We start from the raw sequence: 14,951 nt of genomic DNA, 5'->3' as shown, positions 1-14,951 counted from the left end.
GAAATCAGTACACTATACATTATAAGCGTTGAAATCTATCAATTACAATTACTGGTACTTAACATATAAAGGGAAATCCTTATCAGTCGCAAACATCAGTGATTGACTGACTGTTTCAATTTATTGTCATTTGATGATAGTGTATTGACAGATATGGGGCAAGGCTTATCCCTGGCATCCACAGGAGAATAAAAGGGAAGATTCAGCGCTGAGAAAAGAAGCGCGTGCCACGTGACAATAACGAATAATGATACTGAAAAGCAAAATTGCAAATAGACAGAGTTAAAATAGGAAAATTATTATTTAGATGCATCGAGCATAACCAGTCAAACAATACTGTGAGGTTATTTTTTATTACGTTAATAATTATTTTATTAAAACCCAGTAGCCTATATGTAACGGTGCTTGTTTTTATATTTATATATATATTTATTTATGTATAGCATTGCACCTGGTGTTATAGTTTTCTCGCATCCAAAAAGAGAAGAAAACGAAGGGAAAAAAAGGAAAAAAAAACTCTAAATCTATGGAATTATCTCGACACATCATCGCGACGTCATGTAACAATACGGAAGTGAAACTATCGAGTCTACTCTGTACCTGAAACAAACTGATAGTGCTGTACTGTACATGCACGACCACATAGTCTGTCCCGAAAAAAACTATTTAAAACTAATAAGCAAATGCAGAAAGAAGTGTTTCCATTCAATTGTCTGGTGTGTGTGTTTATTTATTTTTTTTACTTAAAGCTCGAGCAGGTGTATAAAAACAGCAGTAGTGTTGCTTTAAAAGGAAGAAGAACGGCAGCATTTATTCTGTCTATGGTCTGAAGCTGATATTATGGATCAGTACTCACTGGTGAGAGTCATTGGCGAAGGATCTTTTGGTCGAGCTCTCTTGGTTCAGCAAATGAACGAAGAGAAACAAAATTATGTGATGAAGGAAATACGACTGCCAAAGGTAATGAAATCGGAATAATAATAATAAATGCAGTCTGTTCGTGCATGAAAGAGGTTCTGTGCTGTATTGTGTTGATGTTGTATTGTAATACATGATGCATGTATTATAGGCTGAGACTGGGATGAGGAACAGCAGAAGAGAAGCAGTGCTTCTGTCCAGAATGAAACATGCAAACATTGTGGCATTCAAAGACTCTTTTGAAGGTTTGTCAATAGTGTTTTATATACTTCACAAGATCAAAGGCTGTATTAAAACACATGGTATCTCTCTCTCTCTCTCTCTCTCTCTCTCTCTCTCTCTCTCTCTCTCTCTCTCTCTCTCTCTCTCTCTCTCCAGCTGATGGTCATCTGTACATTGTGATGGAGTTCTGCAGTGGTGGAGATCTTCTTCAGAGGATACGGCAACAAAAAGATGTTCTGTTCTCTGAGGACATGGTATGGCAAATATGATAGTACCCTTCTTTAAAGTAGTAAGGTTTATAACACAAGAATTGGTTATAATTGAATTGGTATATATAGTATATACAATATTTTAAATGTGACCAGACCAATTATTATATCTATATCTATATCTGTCTATCTATCTATATATATATATATCTATATATCCTATTTTACTGCTATTCATATTTTTTATATTATTTCCATAACAATTAAGCACATACCCCCTCCCCCATTCGCATTACTGCAATGTAAACTGCAGAAGAAACAGTAATATGTTATTTCATTTGTAATGTATTTATACATTACTTTTATGTTTAAAGTACATAATTTTTATGTACTTTAAACATAAAAATGTCAGTTTAAAGTACATTATTTTTACTGCTTTTAAATTAATTTATTCTTGTATAAAAACAATAAAGTATAACATTTTAGTAAAATTGTAATTCCATCGAATTACTAAATGAAAAGTGCAGTAGTGAGAATATAATAAGAGCATTGCATTTCGAGTAATAAGAATGTCACACATCCAGTATAACGATAATGGGAGAAAAATAATTCATAAATCTAAAAATGCATTACACTAATGAGAGTTTTGTGGGGAAAAGGTGTCTTGAAAATAATGTCACAATGCATAAAATAAAATAAAAATGTACATTTTATGTAAATATATTTTCTTTATTATTTATTTTGGGCAATGTATGACCCAGATATATTTTTTGGTGAGAAAACTTCTTGAAAGTACCATAGAAATACCAACAAATATGATATAATTGTGCTACAGTTGTTAGTAGAATATGTCTTTTTTTTTTTGTTCTTTTTTTTTTTGGAATGAGTAATTACTTGACCTTGATAGTAGATTTTAAATGATTAGAATAATTAGGAAATATGTGTTTTGTTTTGTTTTCTTTTAATGTCATCTCTCGGTTGTAGATCCTGAAGTGGTTTACACAGATGTGTCTTGGCACCAAACACATTCACGACAAGAGAGTACTTCACAGGGACTTAAAATCAAAGGTGCGTGTCACTTTGTGTCTGGTAACATTTTCTTACTGTAAAAGTTGTATTTATTATTTACTTTACAAAACAAATGGAGTACAAAGAAAGGAAGCCTAAAGTGTAGTATTGATACTTTTTGTACATTAAGCTTTCAGCCACAACTATTCTGCCCTGCAAAGTCAAAACACAGTACTGTAATAACACCAACCACATCAATATGAGATTCAGGAGGAAATTGTGATCATCAGATCATTTTTTCCCATCATTTTCAATAGACTATTTTAACTAAAACTTCAAAAAAATATATGGGGTCAATGATGTGACTCTCATTTTTGGTCTGGATCTATTATTTTATTAAAAATACAGTTTACATACAATAACTTGAGATCATCTTCTATGATGAGCATGTTTTTAATTCGTATTTTTTTATTTTTTTATTAGGGCATGAAGTCAAAAATGTCAAGGTGATACAACTGTCCTGATGTCACAATTAAGAAGAAAAAACACTTCACTACAATAATTAAATTCTTGAAAAGAAAAACATTATCATCTTTTATTATTATAACCAGTGTTGGGGAAAGTTACTTTTAAAAGTAATGCGTTACAATTTTGCATTACTCCCAGAAAAGTAAATTACTTAGTAATTTATTTTTTAAAGTACAATTTTTTAATTAGTTTAATTACAAAAAAAGTTATATTTTTGGCAAATGTAAAGGCCCTTTCACAACAAAAGTGACCTGAATAAGACTCAGACTGATGGAAATGCAAATTGACTCCTGTACAGTAGAGGGCGCCGCTCAAGCAATCCTTTCAGCTGTGTTGACATTCTGGATCACAGAAGAATGAAAGTTCACTGATTTAATCAATTTTGAGGAATACTGAAAGTGTTTTTGTGCAAGTGAGATGAGTAAATGCATGTTCACATTTAGTCTAGAGCTGCAATAATCATCATGTTCACACACAGCGCACACAACGCCTCTGCACTTACTCACGATTTCTCTCAACATGGGGACACTAGAGCTGTCAGTCAATACATGAGAAAACAAAGTAACCTGTGTTACTTATTTGAAAAAATAACTCAGACATTTTGTTGTAAATTTAAAAGTAATTTTAGCTAGTTACTTGAAAAAAGTAATCTGATTAAATAACTCGCATTACTGGTAATGTGTTACCCTAACACTGATTATAACTTAGAAAAATAAAATAAAATAATGTCTACACTGCTAATTAATATAAAAATATATATATATATATATATATATATATATATATATATATATATATATATATATATATATTAAAAAAAATCCTTTTGTCTGCCAAATCAAAGTCGTGTGGTGCAACCAATGGCAAACACTTCAAGGTTTTGGATAAATAAATAAAAAAGTCTTAACATCTACAAGATCGGAGACCTGGTTTTAGTTACAGTACTGTGATTGGCTTTTGTAGGCCAGTGTTTTCAGATCAAAATTACAGTCTAAAGAATGGAAGTTGTGATTTAATATAAGTAGAAGAATCATTAATGGATTAATGATGCATTCCTGATATTCAATGCTAGTTTCTTTCCCATTTCCATTGCAGAACATTTTCCTGACAGACAGTGGAACTGTGAAGGTGGGGGATTTTGGTTCGGCTTGTACTCTTAACAGGTATTCAGCCAAATGTGTGTCATTCGTTTACAATTCAGTGCAAGAACACAGCCATGTGAGTGACAGCTTTTGATATGCACTGATTTTATATGTATTTCTGCAGTGCAAAAGCATTCGCTCAGACCTATGTGGGTACTCCATATTATGTGTCTCCAGAGATATGGGACAACAAACCTTACAATAATAAAAGGTACAACTTTCCTGATAATAATTCCCACCAGCTTTACATTTGAAACTACATTTGGACTAATATGCGTGTATATTACAGTGACGTCTGGTCTCTTGGCTGTGTCTTGTATGAACTTTGCACCCTCCAACACCCGGTATTTTCCTCTTGACATTCTCAAATTGCATGGTTGCAATGACTTTATGCATCAGACGGTGTATAGAGTTCCACTTCTATAGGGTGTTTTAGATTATTAAGGAACTTACCCTAACATTTCCATGTAATCTTTTACTGTGACCCGTCCCTTCATCAGTTTCAGGCTCGTAGCTGGAAGAGTCTGATTTTGAAGGTGTGTCGAGGGGCGTACGCACCTTTACCCGGTCACTTCCCCTATGAGCTACACTACCTCATCAAACACATGTTCAAGACTAACCCCAGAGACAGACCCTCAGTACACACAATCCTCAGCTCTCACCGCGCGTCCCGACTGCTGCAGAAACACCTGACGCCAGAGGTACGTTTTGAAAACACTTCAGTGTTTTATGGAGCGATTCAGGAGGAAATCATGATCAGCAAATCAGATTGTAGATTTCTTAAAGGGTTAGTTCACCCAAAAATGTCAGTAATTACTCACCCTCATGTTATTCCAACCCTGTACGACTTTCGTTCATCTTCGGAACACAAATTAAGATATTTTTGATGAAATCTGAGAGCTGGCTCACTCCTTCATAAGCCCTATTCGCACAGGATAAGTATTACCTGGTGACCTCTAGTCATTTGCAGAGCCGGACAGTAACGGAGTACATTTACTTAAGTACAATTTTGAGGGATCTGTACTTTACTCGAGTATCATTTTTGGGGAGTACTCATGACTTTACTCAAGTACATTTGAGAGGCAAATATTGTACTCTTTACTCCACTACATTTCTATCCATAACCGTGAGTACCAGTTACTTCTTCTAAAAAAATATAAAAAAAAAAGAAAAATCTCGGAAACCCTCAATTTGTTGTTTCCCTCTCAAACGTGATTGGATTGTGCAGGCGCCACTGATTGGGACAGCCTATCAGCAATCACCTTCAGCTTTCCGCCAAAGTCAACTCCATGGTCAGATTTAGATAAGAGATGAAACCATGGACGAAACAATGGATGAAGACGCAGCAGGTCCATCCCGGGAATGTGCCAACCAGTGGCCCCACCTCGCCAGACTATTTCAATTTTCTGAACAAGTTAATGATAGTTTTCGCTTCAAGTGTTTGCTGTGTTTACCAATGTAAGCACTGTGGCAGTAGTAATGCAATATTTAGAAAATGTACTCTTGTACTCTTGATACTCAAGTACTTTTAAAAACAAGTACTTCAGTACTTTTACTTAAATAGACATCTGACTGTAGTACTTTTACTTGTACTTGAGTAAAATTTACCAAGGGGTATCTGTACTTTTACTCAAGTAATGAAGCTGTGTACTCTGTCCGCCTCTGGTCATTTGTATTAACTGCAGAGGTTGTCTGTGATCTTAATGCCGTGCGAATCGGCCATGTCTGTAGATTGTAAAGTAAAAATTCCCCCGCAAATGACCAACCATATTCTGCCAAACACCGAGGTCCTCTGATAACATTAGTCCTGTGCGAATCGGCATCTCTGTGATTTGACGGGGTCGTTTATAATTTTTTCAAGGTTTTTGTTTCCTGTGCGCTTTTTTATCCATCTTTCGTGAAGAATGGAGGCTGCGTTGGAGTGTTTTGATAGTATTTTGGGTGCTGGGTCATATCGCTATACACCATACAACTATACAATTTGCAGAAAGAGAAAGCTGAAAACCATGATTAGGCTAGATGGAGATGAATGACATATATCGCAGCATGCAGTAAGGAACATTCTTCTGTTTATGATATTTCATACAGCTAGGCCTATAACGACAAGACATTTCCAAGCAATAGCCTATTGACATCATATCCGGGAGATAAGTCAGTAAATTCGAGTAAAATCACAGGCTTCGCTTATTCCGTGCGAATGCGCCACACGAAATTCAGATGTGGGGGGGGGTAATTTCTAAATCACACGAGGTCCCCAGATAATACTAATCCCGTGCGAAAAGGGCTATATTCTGCTAGGTAATTGCTTCTGCCGGCCCAGAAAAGTTAGTAAAGACATCGTTAAAATAGTCCAAGTGACTACAGTGGCTCAACCCTAAGTTTGTCAAGCGATGAGAATACTTTTTTGTGCGCAAAAAACGAACAAAAATAACGACTTTATTCAACTATTCATTTTCTTCTGTGTGGGCCTCTGAGTGATTTCACGTAGTGTAACAGCGCAGCGCTTCTGGGTTGTACTTCAGAACGTAGGCTCACTATTGGCCGACGCTGGTCGTGTGTGATGCTGGCCAATAGTGAGCCTACGTTCTGACGTACAACCCAGAAGTGATGTGATGTGATGATCTCCCGGATATAACAAAATTCCAACCAATTTCTGTATGTCTCAATCCAGTCAGCAGCTTATAAAAACAAAACCAAAAAATATTTGCTTGATTTAAATCCAATAATTTATAAACAAAATAAAAACTATAAATCAAGATAGAAGTCAAGTTTTAAAAACTGTTGTGATCATTAAAGTGCATAAGTAAGAATATAAATAGATCCAAGTCAATAGATAAATGAGTGTTAGAAGAATACTGGTGGCAAGTATGTGATTTTCAGTGAGATTATTTATTCATCATTTTCATTAGATCATAATTTTGACTGAAACTTGAAAAAACTGTATTACGGGTCAATGAAACGATGCTCAATTTTGTCTGTATGTATAGTTAAAAACATAAAAGGTGAGTAAAAGTAATGCAAAAGTAATCTAACGCACTACTTTCCAGAAAAAGTAACTAAGTAACACAATACATTTTTTAGGGAGCAACACAATATTGTAATGCATTACTTTTAAAAGTAACTTCCCCAGCATCGGTCGCAAAGTAATTACTTGAGAATAAGTAACTACTCAGAGAGAATGCGATTTCGAAAAGTCTCTTAAATAATATCAAATAATTTGACCTTTTACCTTTTGATTAGGTCAGTTCAGGTAAAAGTTTATATGTGTCTTTGGTGCAGCTCCCTAAAAACCTGATGATATTTAAAGAATTAATAATAAATAAAAATGCTATTTACATTGAAAATATATTTAAACATCTTTGGAAATAATGATTAAAATGTGTACTCAAATTTGCATGTATTGAAGGTGTAAGGAAAAGCTGTTATTACTTTAATCATGGTTAGACCGCATGACATCAGAAATTTTTGGGGAAATGGCTTTTCAAAACTACATTAAACACATGGATAAACTAGATCTGAGCTTTTTCTTTTCTTTATCACATTACTTAAATTACGTTGATGATAATTTACAGAAGCTCTTAATTCCTCTATTCTTTTTGCTGGGCAGAAAAAGGAACTGGTGGGAGAACGAACACGCCATTGGAGAAAAGAGGAAGGAGAGAAAGTGGCCATGTTTTTAGGCCAGAAGAGTTTATTGACCACATCTACCACTGAAGGTACACTTGATGTTAATATTCCTAATTTTAGTTCAAACTTCACCTGTAGTGAATCCACCTAACCGTTTAACTAACTTATTCATTTGTGGTCAGGAGCTTTGCAAGTAGGACAGTCCCGTATGGAAAACAACAGCAGTGATGACCCAGCTTCTCGTAAGAGGTGGGCAGTCGGATCGTGTAATACAGTGCTGGGGGTCCTGGGAAATGCTGACATCATTTCCACCGGTAGCATGGACACTGCAGAACGGCCTGACCTCATTTCAGGTACAGCAACACATGGCATTGCAGTGTTTTTTGTTCATGTACCATGGTACTTTTTTTGAAAACCTTGGAGTGCCATGTAAATACCACGGTATATGAATACCCAGGGGGCAAAGGGGGTTTAGCAGACATGGGCTGCTGTAAAAGGTTGTCATATAAAAATGAAATCTATGATGTCTGAGGATCACAGCCTGGGTGGACAACCCGGTCAACAAGCTGCTGGAAACTTGTAATTAGGGTCAAAACAATGCTACCTCAAATTCTGCTTTAACTCCCCGGAAATCACCCAAACATGCTAAAAAGGTTTAATTATATCCGTGAATCCTGAGCCATATCTCCCTGATACTTTATGCTAGAAACAAACTGAGCACACCCTTCAGAAGAGTGGAAGATAAGCTTTCATATGATGCCTTGATTGTACATGTAATTAGAATGTAAGAGTTAACAATGCCTCTTAATTCATAGGTAGGCAAAAAAAAAAAACATTCCATTTGTACATTGAACATTCCATTTGTAATCGTTAGCATTCTTTTCCCTTTGTTGTTGTTAAAATAAACAAATTACCATGTGAAGTTAACTTTTACTAGATGAAATCATATTTTGATCATTTTCACTAATTTATGCAATATCTATTATTTATATTGCAATGTCTAGTATTTCTAATATTCTTTCACAAGTGGGATAGCTTTATTTATTCTATCGAAATAAAAAAAAAGGATTTGAGGATTTTGGGTTAGGCTGGTTACTGCTCAATCCAGGTGTTTGGAGTGTGAGACAAAGGTACTGACAGCTAAATGTTGAAAGACTAAAACACGTGTGGAGTAGGTTTAAAAGTATTTACTGATTAAAACTGTTACATTAAGTAGCAATTTGTACCAAAAAAAAAAAAAAAAACGATTAATGAAACAGACAAACAGATTACAATTCAGGGTGATAACTAATTTCTGTAATAATGTTTATACAATTTGTTTAGCTGTTTTCAAAGTCACTGCTGCTGTCGCTGCTCTCTAGTGTTTCAGCATTCTGTATCCTACTACATTTGGTTGCCAACCCCTGGCAACGGCATCCGACTGCCATTATCTATTTTTTTTTACTCTTTTTGAAAGTTGTTCTTTTGCTATTTGAGCAAATTGGAACACAAAAAATATATTTAATGTAGTCTTTCATTAAACCTACTCCACACGTGTTTTAGTCTTTCAACATTTAGCTGTCAGTACCTTTGTCTCACACACACTCCAAACACCTGGATTGAGCAGTAACCAGCCTAATCCAAAATCCTCAAATCCTTTTTTTTAATTTCGATAGAATAAATAAAGCTATCCCACTTGTGAAAGAATATTAGAAATACTAGACATTGCAATACAAATAATAGATATTGCATAAATATGCAAATGATATACTGTACATACAGAAACAGAGCAGTATACAATTAACATCATTAATGGTAAACTTCTTTCTTGGATCTTGTTTGAATTGACAGGCTATTATAGGCTTGAAATTGAATTCCCTCTAAATGTGTTATGGGCCATGAGGACTGTCTGGTTAGTGAAAATGATCAAAATATGATTTCATCTAGTAAAAGTTAACTTCACATGGTAATTTGTTTATTTTAACAACAACAAAGGGAAAAGAATGCTAACGATTACAAATGGAATGTTCAATGTACAAATGGAATGTTTTTTTTTTTTTGCCTACCTATGAATTAAGAGGCATTGTTAACTCTTACATTCTAATTACATGTACAATCAAGGCATCATATGAAAGCTTATCTTCCACTCTTCTGAAGGGTGTGCTCAGTTTGTTTCTAGCATAAAGTATCAGGGAGATATGGCTCAGGATTCACGGATATAATTAAACCTTTTTAGCATGTTTGGGTGATTTCCGGGGAGTTAAAGCAGAATTTGAGGTAGCATTGTTTTGACCCTAATTACAAGTTTCCAGCAGCTTGTTGACCGGGTTGTCCACCCAGGCTGTGATCCTCAGACATCATAGATTTCATTTTTATATGACAACCTTTTACAGCAGCCCATGTCTGATTTCCTAAAAAACAGGTGTTTTGCCCCCTGGGTAGAATATATGGGAGTCATTTAGCAGCAAGGTTTTACCGTATGATTTCATCACTGCGCAATGGTACCACCACAATTCCTTTTTGTCTATGTATGGAAAATCAAAGTGAATATGAATTTAATTCCTGCTAAACATAAGCTAAATCTCCACCATTGATAAAATGGCGGTTAGTAGCTCAGGGTAGCGCTTGTACTGTACGTGTGAATAGTGTCAGTTCTTGCATCCTCTGATTGTGTCACAGAGGCCGAGAGTGTGGAGACCCAGCAGAGACGAGTGAGGAAACAATGGGACAAAGATCCACCGGAGAGACTCCTGAGCGTTCTGGAGAAAGCACAGCTCTGCTATGGCTTTGAGACATACACTATACACAGAGACGGTCAGTCTGCTCACATCACATACATCAGGGAACAAGAGTTTATGACATTAATAACAGTGGAGTGAACAGCTGACGAAAGGCCCCGATATACTTCAAGTGATATCGAAGAACGAACTGGTGTGACGTCATTCTGAACAAATTCAGGCCCAAACGAAGTTTATTTTTTGTTCGTTTCGGGAGTTCGAAACAGCTTCCCAAAGCGAAGTTTCTGGAAAAGCTACAGCTGGTAAACACCTTTGAACTACCATTGGTCAGTGGTGATGATGTAATAGGTGGGTGTGCCTCTGAGGCTCCGCCTTCTTAGACGTCCGGTTCATTTCATCCGTCGAGATCAGACATCCACTAGTAAAAACAAACACCGGAGAGCCGCTTTATAGTACAAAATATAGCTGTAATTCTAATTAAAAGAGACACTGACACTGTTTGCTTTTAAACTATCAATCGTATAAAGTGACTTTACTTGACTGGAGGGCCGTGAACTTATATCGGGGCCTTTAAGGAATTACATACAAACAGACCCTTGACTATTACTTTTTAGAAAGTGTGTGCTACATAAAATCATTTTATCTGCACAAATGAAGACTTTATATTGTAAACCTCACTTTAATCTCTATTTAATCTACCATTAGTTTTGAAATTGGTAATATTTGCACAGAGTTGATGACTAGAAAAAAAAAACACTTTTAATTTTATTTATATTTAAATTTCTGACATAACATTTTATGCTGCATATGACCTCATGACCAAAAGTTTAGGGTTAAAATACAGTAACATACAGTAAAAAACACAAAATTGTGAAAATAATATAACTATTTAAAATAACTATTTCTATTGTAATATATTTTAAAATGTAATTTATTCCTGTGATCAAAGCTGAATTTTTTGCATCATTAATTCAGTGTTCAGTGTCTCATGATCCTTCAGAAATCATTCTAATATGCTGATTTAATAAAAGAATTTAAATAAAAAAATAAACATTTCTTTCGTCTGAAATTCTTTCACGATTCTTGGATAAAAAGAAAGGTCAAAAGAACAGCATTTATTTGAAATAGATTTTTTTGTAACATTGTAAAAGTTAAAATGGTAAAATTCTATATCAATTGAAATGTGCTTATTGAATAAAAGTATGAATTTATTTATTTATTTATTTTTTAAAAATCGAACTGACCCCAAACCTTTCAGAAAATCAGTGTTTACCCTTTTAAAAAAAGCACATTTTATTGGTTTTCATTTCTGTCTGACATTTTAATTTGCGGCCTACGCTCCCATTTCACTCCCTGTAGGTGTTTGATATTGTAGATAAATATTATCTTTTATCTTTTGACATATCATGTCAGGAAAGACTAAAGTTCATTAAGTTTGCATGCATGCAATGTGGTCAGATATTTTCTACCTACACTGTCTTAGTAAAATCCCAAAATGTTTTTTTGTGAGTCAATTTCATAGTGACCTAAATCTGAATCTGATAACATCTACAGCAAAGTGGAGTAGAGAAAGTAGTATTTTATTTCAATGCATTAGACACAAAATATCAAAGCAACATTCATTTTAAAAAAAGATACTGTAGGCCAAGCTCACTTTTCAAACAAAATAATGAATAAAAATGAAACTTTTTTGTGACCAGTATGTCTATTTATTGTTCTATTTTCTATTTCTTTTTATATTAATCTAAGTATTTAAAAAATGTACTCTAATGCTGTATTAGTTAACTTTAAAAGTTAAAGTGTAACACATTTTCTCAGCAGGTTCTTTAAGCCCAGAGCCTGGAGACAAAGTGGACGGCCCTGAGGAGACGATCACAGACTTCAGTCGACTGGAGCCGCGCTCAGACGATGAAGACACGTGAGTTTCTCCTGTTTTCCCTCTCTCAGTACTGTCTCGTATCTCCATTATTTCCTATAAACCTCACATTACTCTCCTGACTGCAGGGATTTTGAAGAGGAGTGTCCGTATGACTGGATAAATGAACTAGAGAAGATGGTGGAGGAACACTAGCAACTCATGTGTGTTATTGTACATGTAAAAAATGTTTATTTGTATTCGATTTAGAAGATTCTGACATTAAAGACATAAGACTGTCACGAAAACATAACAGTAAGTGATTTCTAATTCCAAGAGCCTGTTGTAGTTTATTCTTAAGACTGAACCGCCTTTCATACATAAAAAAAGACTGTTCTTTCACGTGGGATCAAACGTGTTTAGTGATGTCATACTGTGCTGTTTTTATGAGCCAACAGGTCAACATCTCGTTTGTAACATGTAACAATGTAGGTGTCCATGGTAACACATTTGTGTTTAATAACAGAAATCAATCAGTCTCATTCTCAAAAAGTTAAGCGACTAAATACTAAATAAACAATAAAGAGAAGCATATGAATCTCACCTGTCAAGAGTCAAGAGCAGATATATATGTATATATGTATGTATACTGTATATATATATAGTTAAAACAATCCGAGCACATGAAAATAATGTCATAATTATTTATTATATTTAATTATAAATTAAATTAAATTAACCTGAAAAGGCTCCATTTTATGGAAATTGTAATTTCTCTTTTTTCTTTTTAATTTCATTGTGAAGTGACGTTTAGCCTCTTTCTGCTGTCTTTTTTCCCATTGTTTTGATTTTATTTAAATTTTGTATGAATATAAAGTTCAAAAGAATAGCATTTATTAGAATATATTTGTGAAACAAAGTCTTTACTCTCACTTAAAAAAATAAAATTAAAAAAACCCACACTGAACTTACTGACTCCTATATATAATGTATAAGCATAATGTAACAACAGCTGTAGAAACACATCTGAATCCACTTACTAATCCTGGCACACTTTTTTAAAATTTGGTCAAGAAGGTTGTGGAGAAAGTGTGTCTCTTTTCATGACCACTAGGTGGAATGCAGAATGTGCAGATGGAAGCTGTTGCAGGTTTTGTTATTGCAGGGAAATTGATGAGCTTCTAAAGACTTCATAAGTAAGATTATATTTTCACCATGCGGAAATAACAGCTGCCTACAACCTGATGAAGATATGTTGCAATGATAAGTTCATCCTCACCACATCTCGAAAGGAAACCCTGTCATTGGCTGACAGAATGCAAAACACTTTCTCACATTACTGTAGATTGCATAGCCTTATTGTGAGGTCACTGATATACTGTCATTCTTAGGTTGAAATTACTTTATGCAGCATACTGCAGCATATTTTGTTTTATGGGGCACATTATTAATATTTAGCTGTTGTTTGTTTGTTTGTTTTTTCTTATATGATCTGGACCACAATGTGGAGCTGGTGTGTGCTGTACTGAACAGTAACTGTACATTATTTTATGCCTTTTACAGTAGAACATTTTGCCTATATATTATATATAGGGGTCAGGTTTTTTTTATTTATTATTAATTATTCTTTTATTTAGCAAGGTTTGGTCAAAAGTGAGTGCTACGACTTTTCACGAACATATTCTAATGAATACTGTTCTTTTGAACTTTATATTCATCAAAAAAATCAAAAAAGTTTCACGGTTTCCACTAAAAAAATTAACGGTACAACTGTTTTTGACATTAATAATAATTTAAAGTGTTTCTTGTTTTGTTTATAGAAAACAAAACAAATATTGTAACTTCTATTTTGGTGCTAATGCACCTCATTTCTTATTTTGTTTATTGCTTAGTTAGGTGGACCATCCAAGTATGAGTGTTGATATTAGATGAGGAAAGAAATGCATTTGAAAACAAAATCCTGTTCAAACCTGTGTATAAATCCTGGTTAAATTATTCAAACTAAGGGCTCTCATGAAAGGAATGCTGCCACACTCTTGCCAAGACTGAGAGGACTCAAAGTCAGTTTGCAGTTTTGCCAGCTCTGCTTGATTTACGAGTGGTCTCGGGCTGACTGTCGAGGCGCTTGGTGTGCAGATAAAAGACCCCAGTTGTGTTCTTAAGGAAATGCTGGGCCAACGTTGAAGCCTTATCTGAAAGCCACATGGAGTGCCTCAGGGACCAAGTCTAGGCCCTCTAGCCATTTTTAATTTTCCTCGTTTACCTCAAGTTGAAGCTTGATGTCTTATGAGAGACGAAGATAAACATATAAGGATGTGAATGTAAATATGATAGTAACCCAAAACTCATTCTGAAAGACCCCTGTTCCTGTTATTGTGGTTTTAGGCTGCTCTATTTTGGCTTAGATGCTTAATAAAAGGGACAGTTGTTACAACCCCGTATGACTTTGTTTGTGGAACACAAAAGGAGACATTTTCAGTAAATAGTTCTTTTTCATTCACTTGCAGTACAATGAATGCGGAAGGAGCCCTTCATTTATGATGTCAGATGATGGCCTCCACAGTCCTTGGATGGAATGAATTATATTTAGTGTAATTTAGACATTATTGTAAGTGAGTTACGGTGAAACAGACAATGTCTAGCCAACCAATGACTCGATTAGAGCTCCGTCAGAGAAGAAGAGATGGTAGATATTGTGCACTTCAAACTGTTCTGAAAACAGCAC

General features: G+C 34.8%; 1 protein-coding gene across 3 annotated transcripts; it reads left to right on the top strand.

The window, feature by feature from the left end:
• Positions 1-411: 411 nt before the first annotated feature.
• Positions 412-14,534, top strand: nek3 (NIMA related kinase 3). Of its 3 annotated transcripts, none has more exons than XM_084419228.1 (13): positions 412-960; positions 1,070-1,163; positions 1,297-1,394; positions 2,334-2,417; positions 3,981-4,048; positions 4,152-4,238; positions 4,317-4,371; positions 4,528-4,728; positions 7,635-7,743; positions 7,840-8,007; positions 10,313-10,447; positions 12,190-12,289; positions 12,376-14,534. In XM_084419228.1, exons 1-13 carry the CDS (start codon positions 841-843, stop codon positions 12,440-12,442), a joined length of 1,386 nt encoding a protein of 461 aa, XP_084275354.1. In that variant the 5' UTR covers positions 412-840; the 3' UTR covers positions 12,443-14,534. The 3 variants fall into 3 exon arrangements, with proteins under 3 accessions (XP_084275354.1, XP_084275353.1, XP_084275352.1); XM_084419227.1 differs by having other exon boundaries at positions 414-960; positions 7,837-8,007; positions 12,193-12,289; XM_084419226.1 differs by having other exon boundaries at positions 414-960; positions 7,837-8,007.
• The last annotated feature ends 417 nt before the right edge of the window (positions 14,535-14,951 follow it).

Source organism: Rutilus rutilus (assembly GCF_951802725.1).
Source record: "Rutilus rutilus genome assembly, chromosome: 9".
NCBI lineage: Eukaryota > Metazoa > Chordata > Actinopteri > Cypriniformes > Leuciscidae > Rutilus > Rutilus rutilus.
Note: the sequence above shows the minus strand (reverse complement) of the source record. Positions and strands in the feature narration are given on the sequence as shown.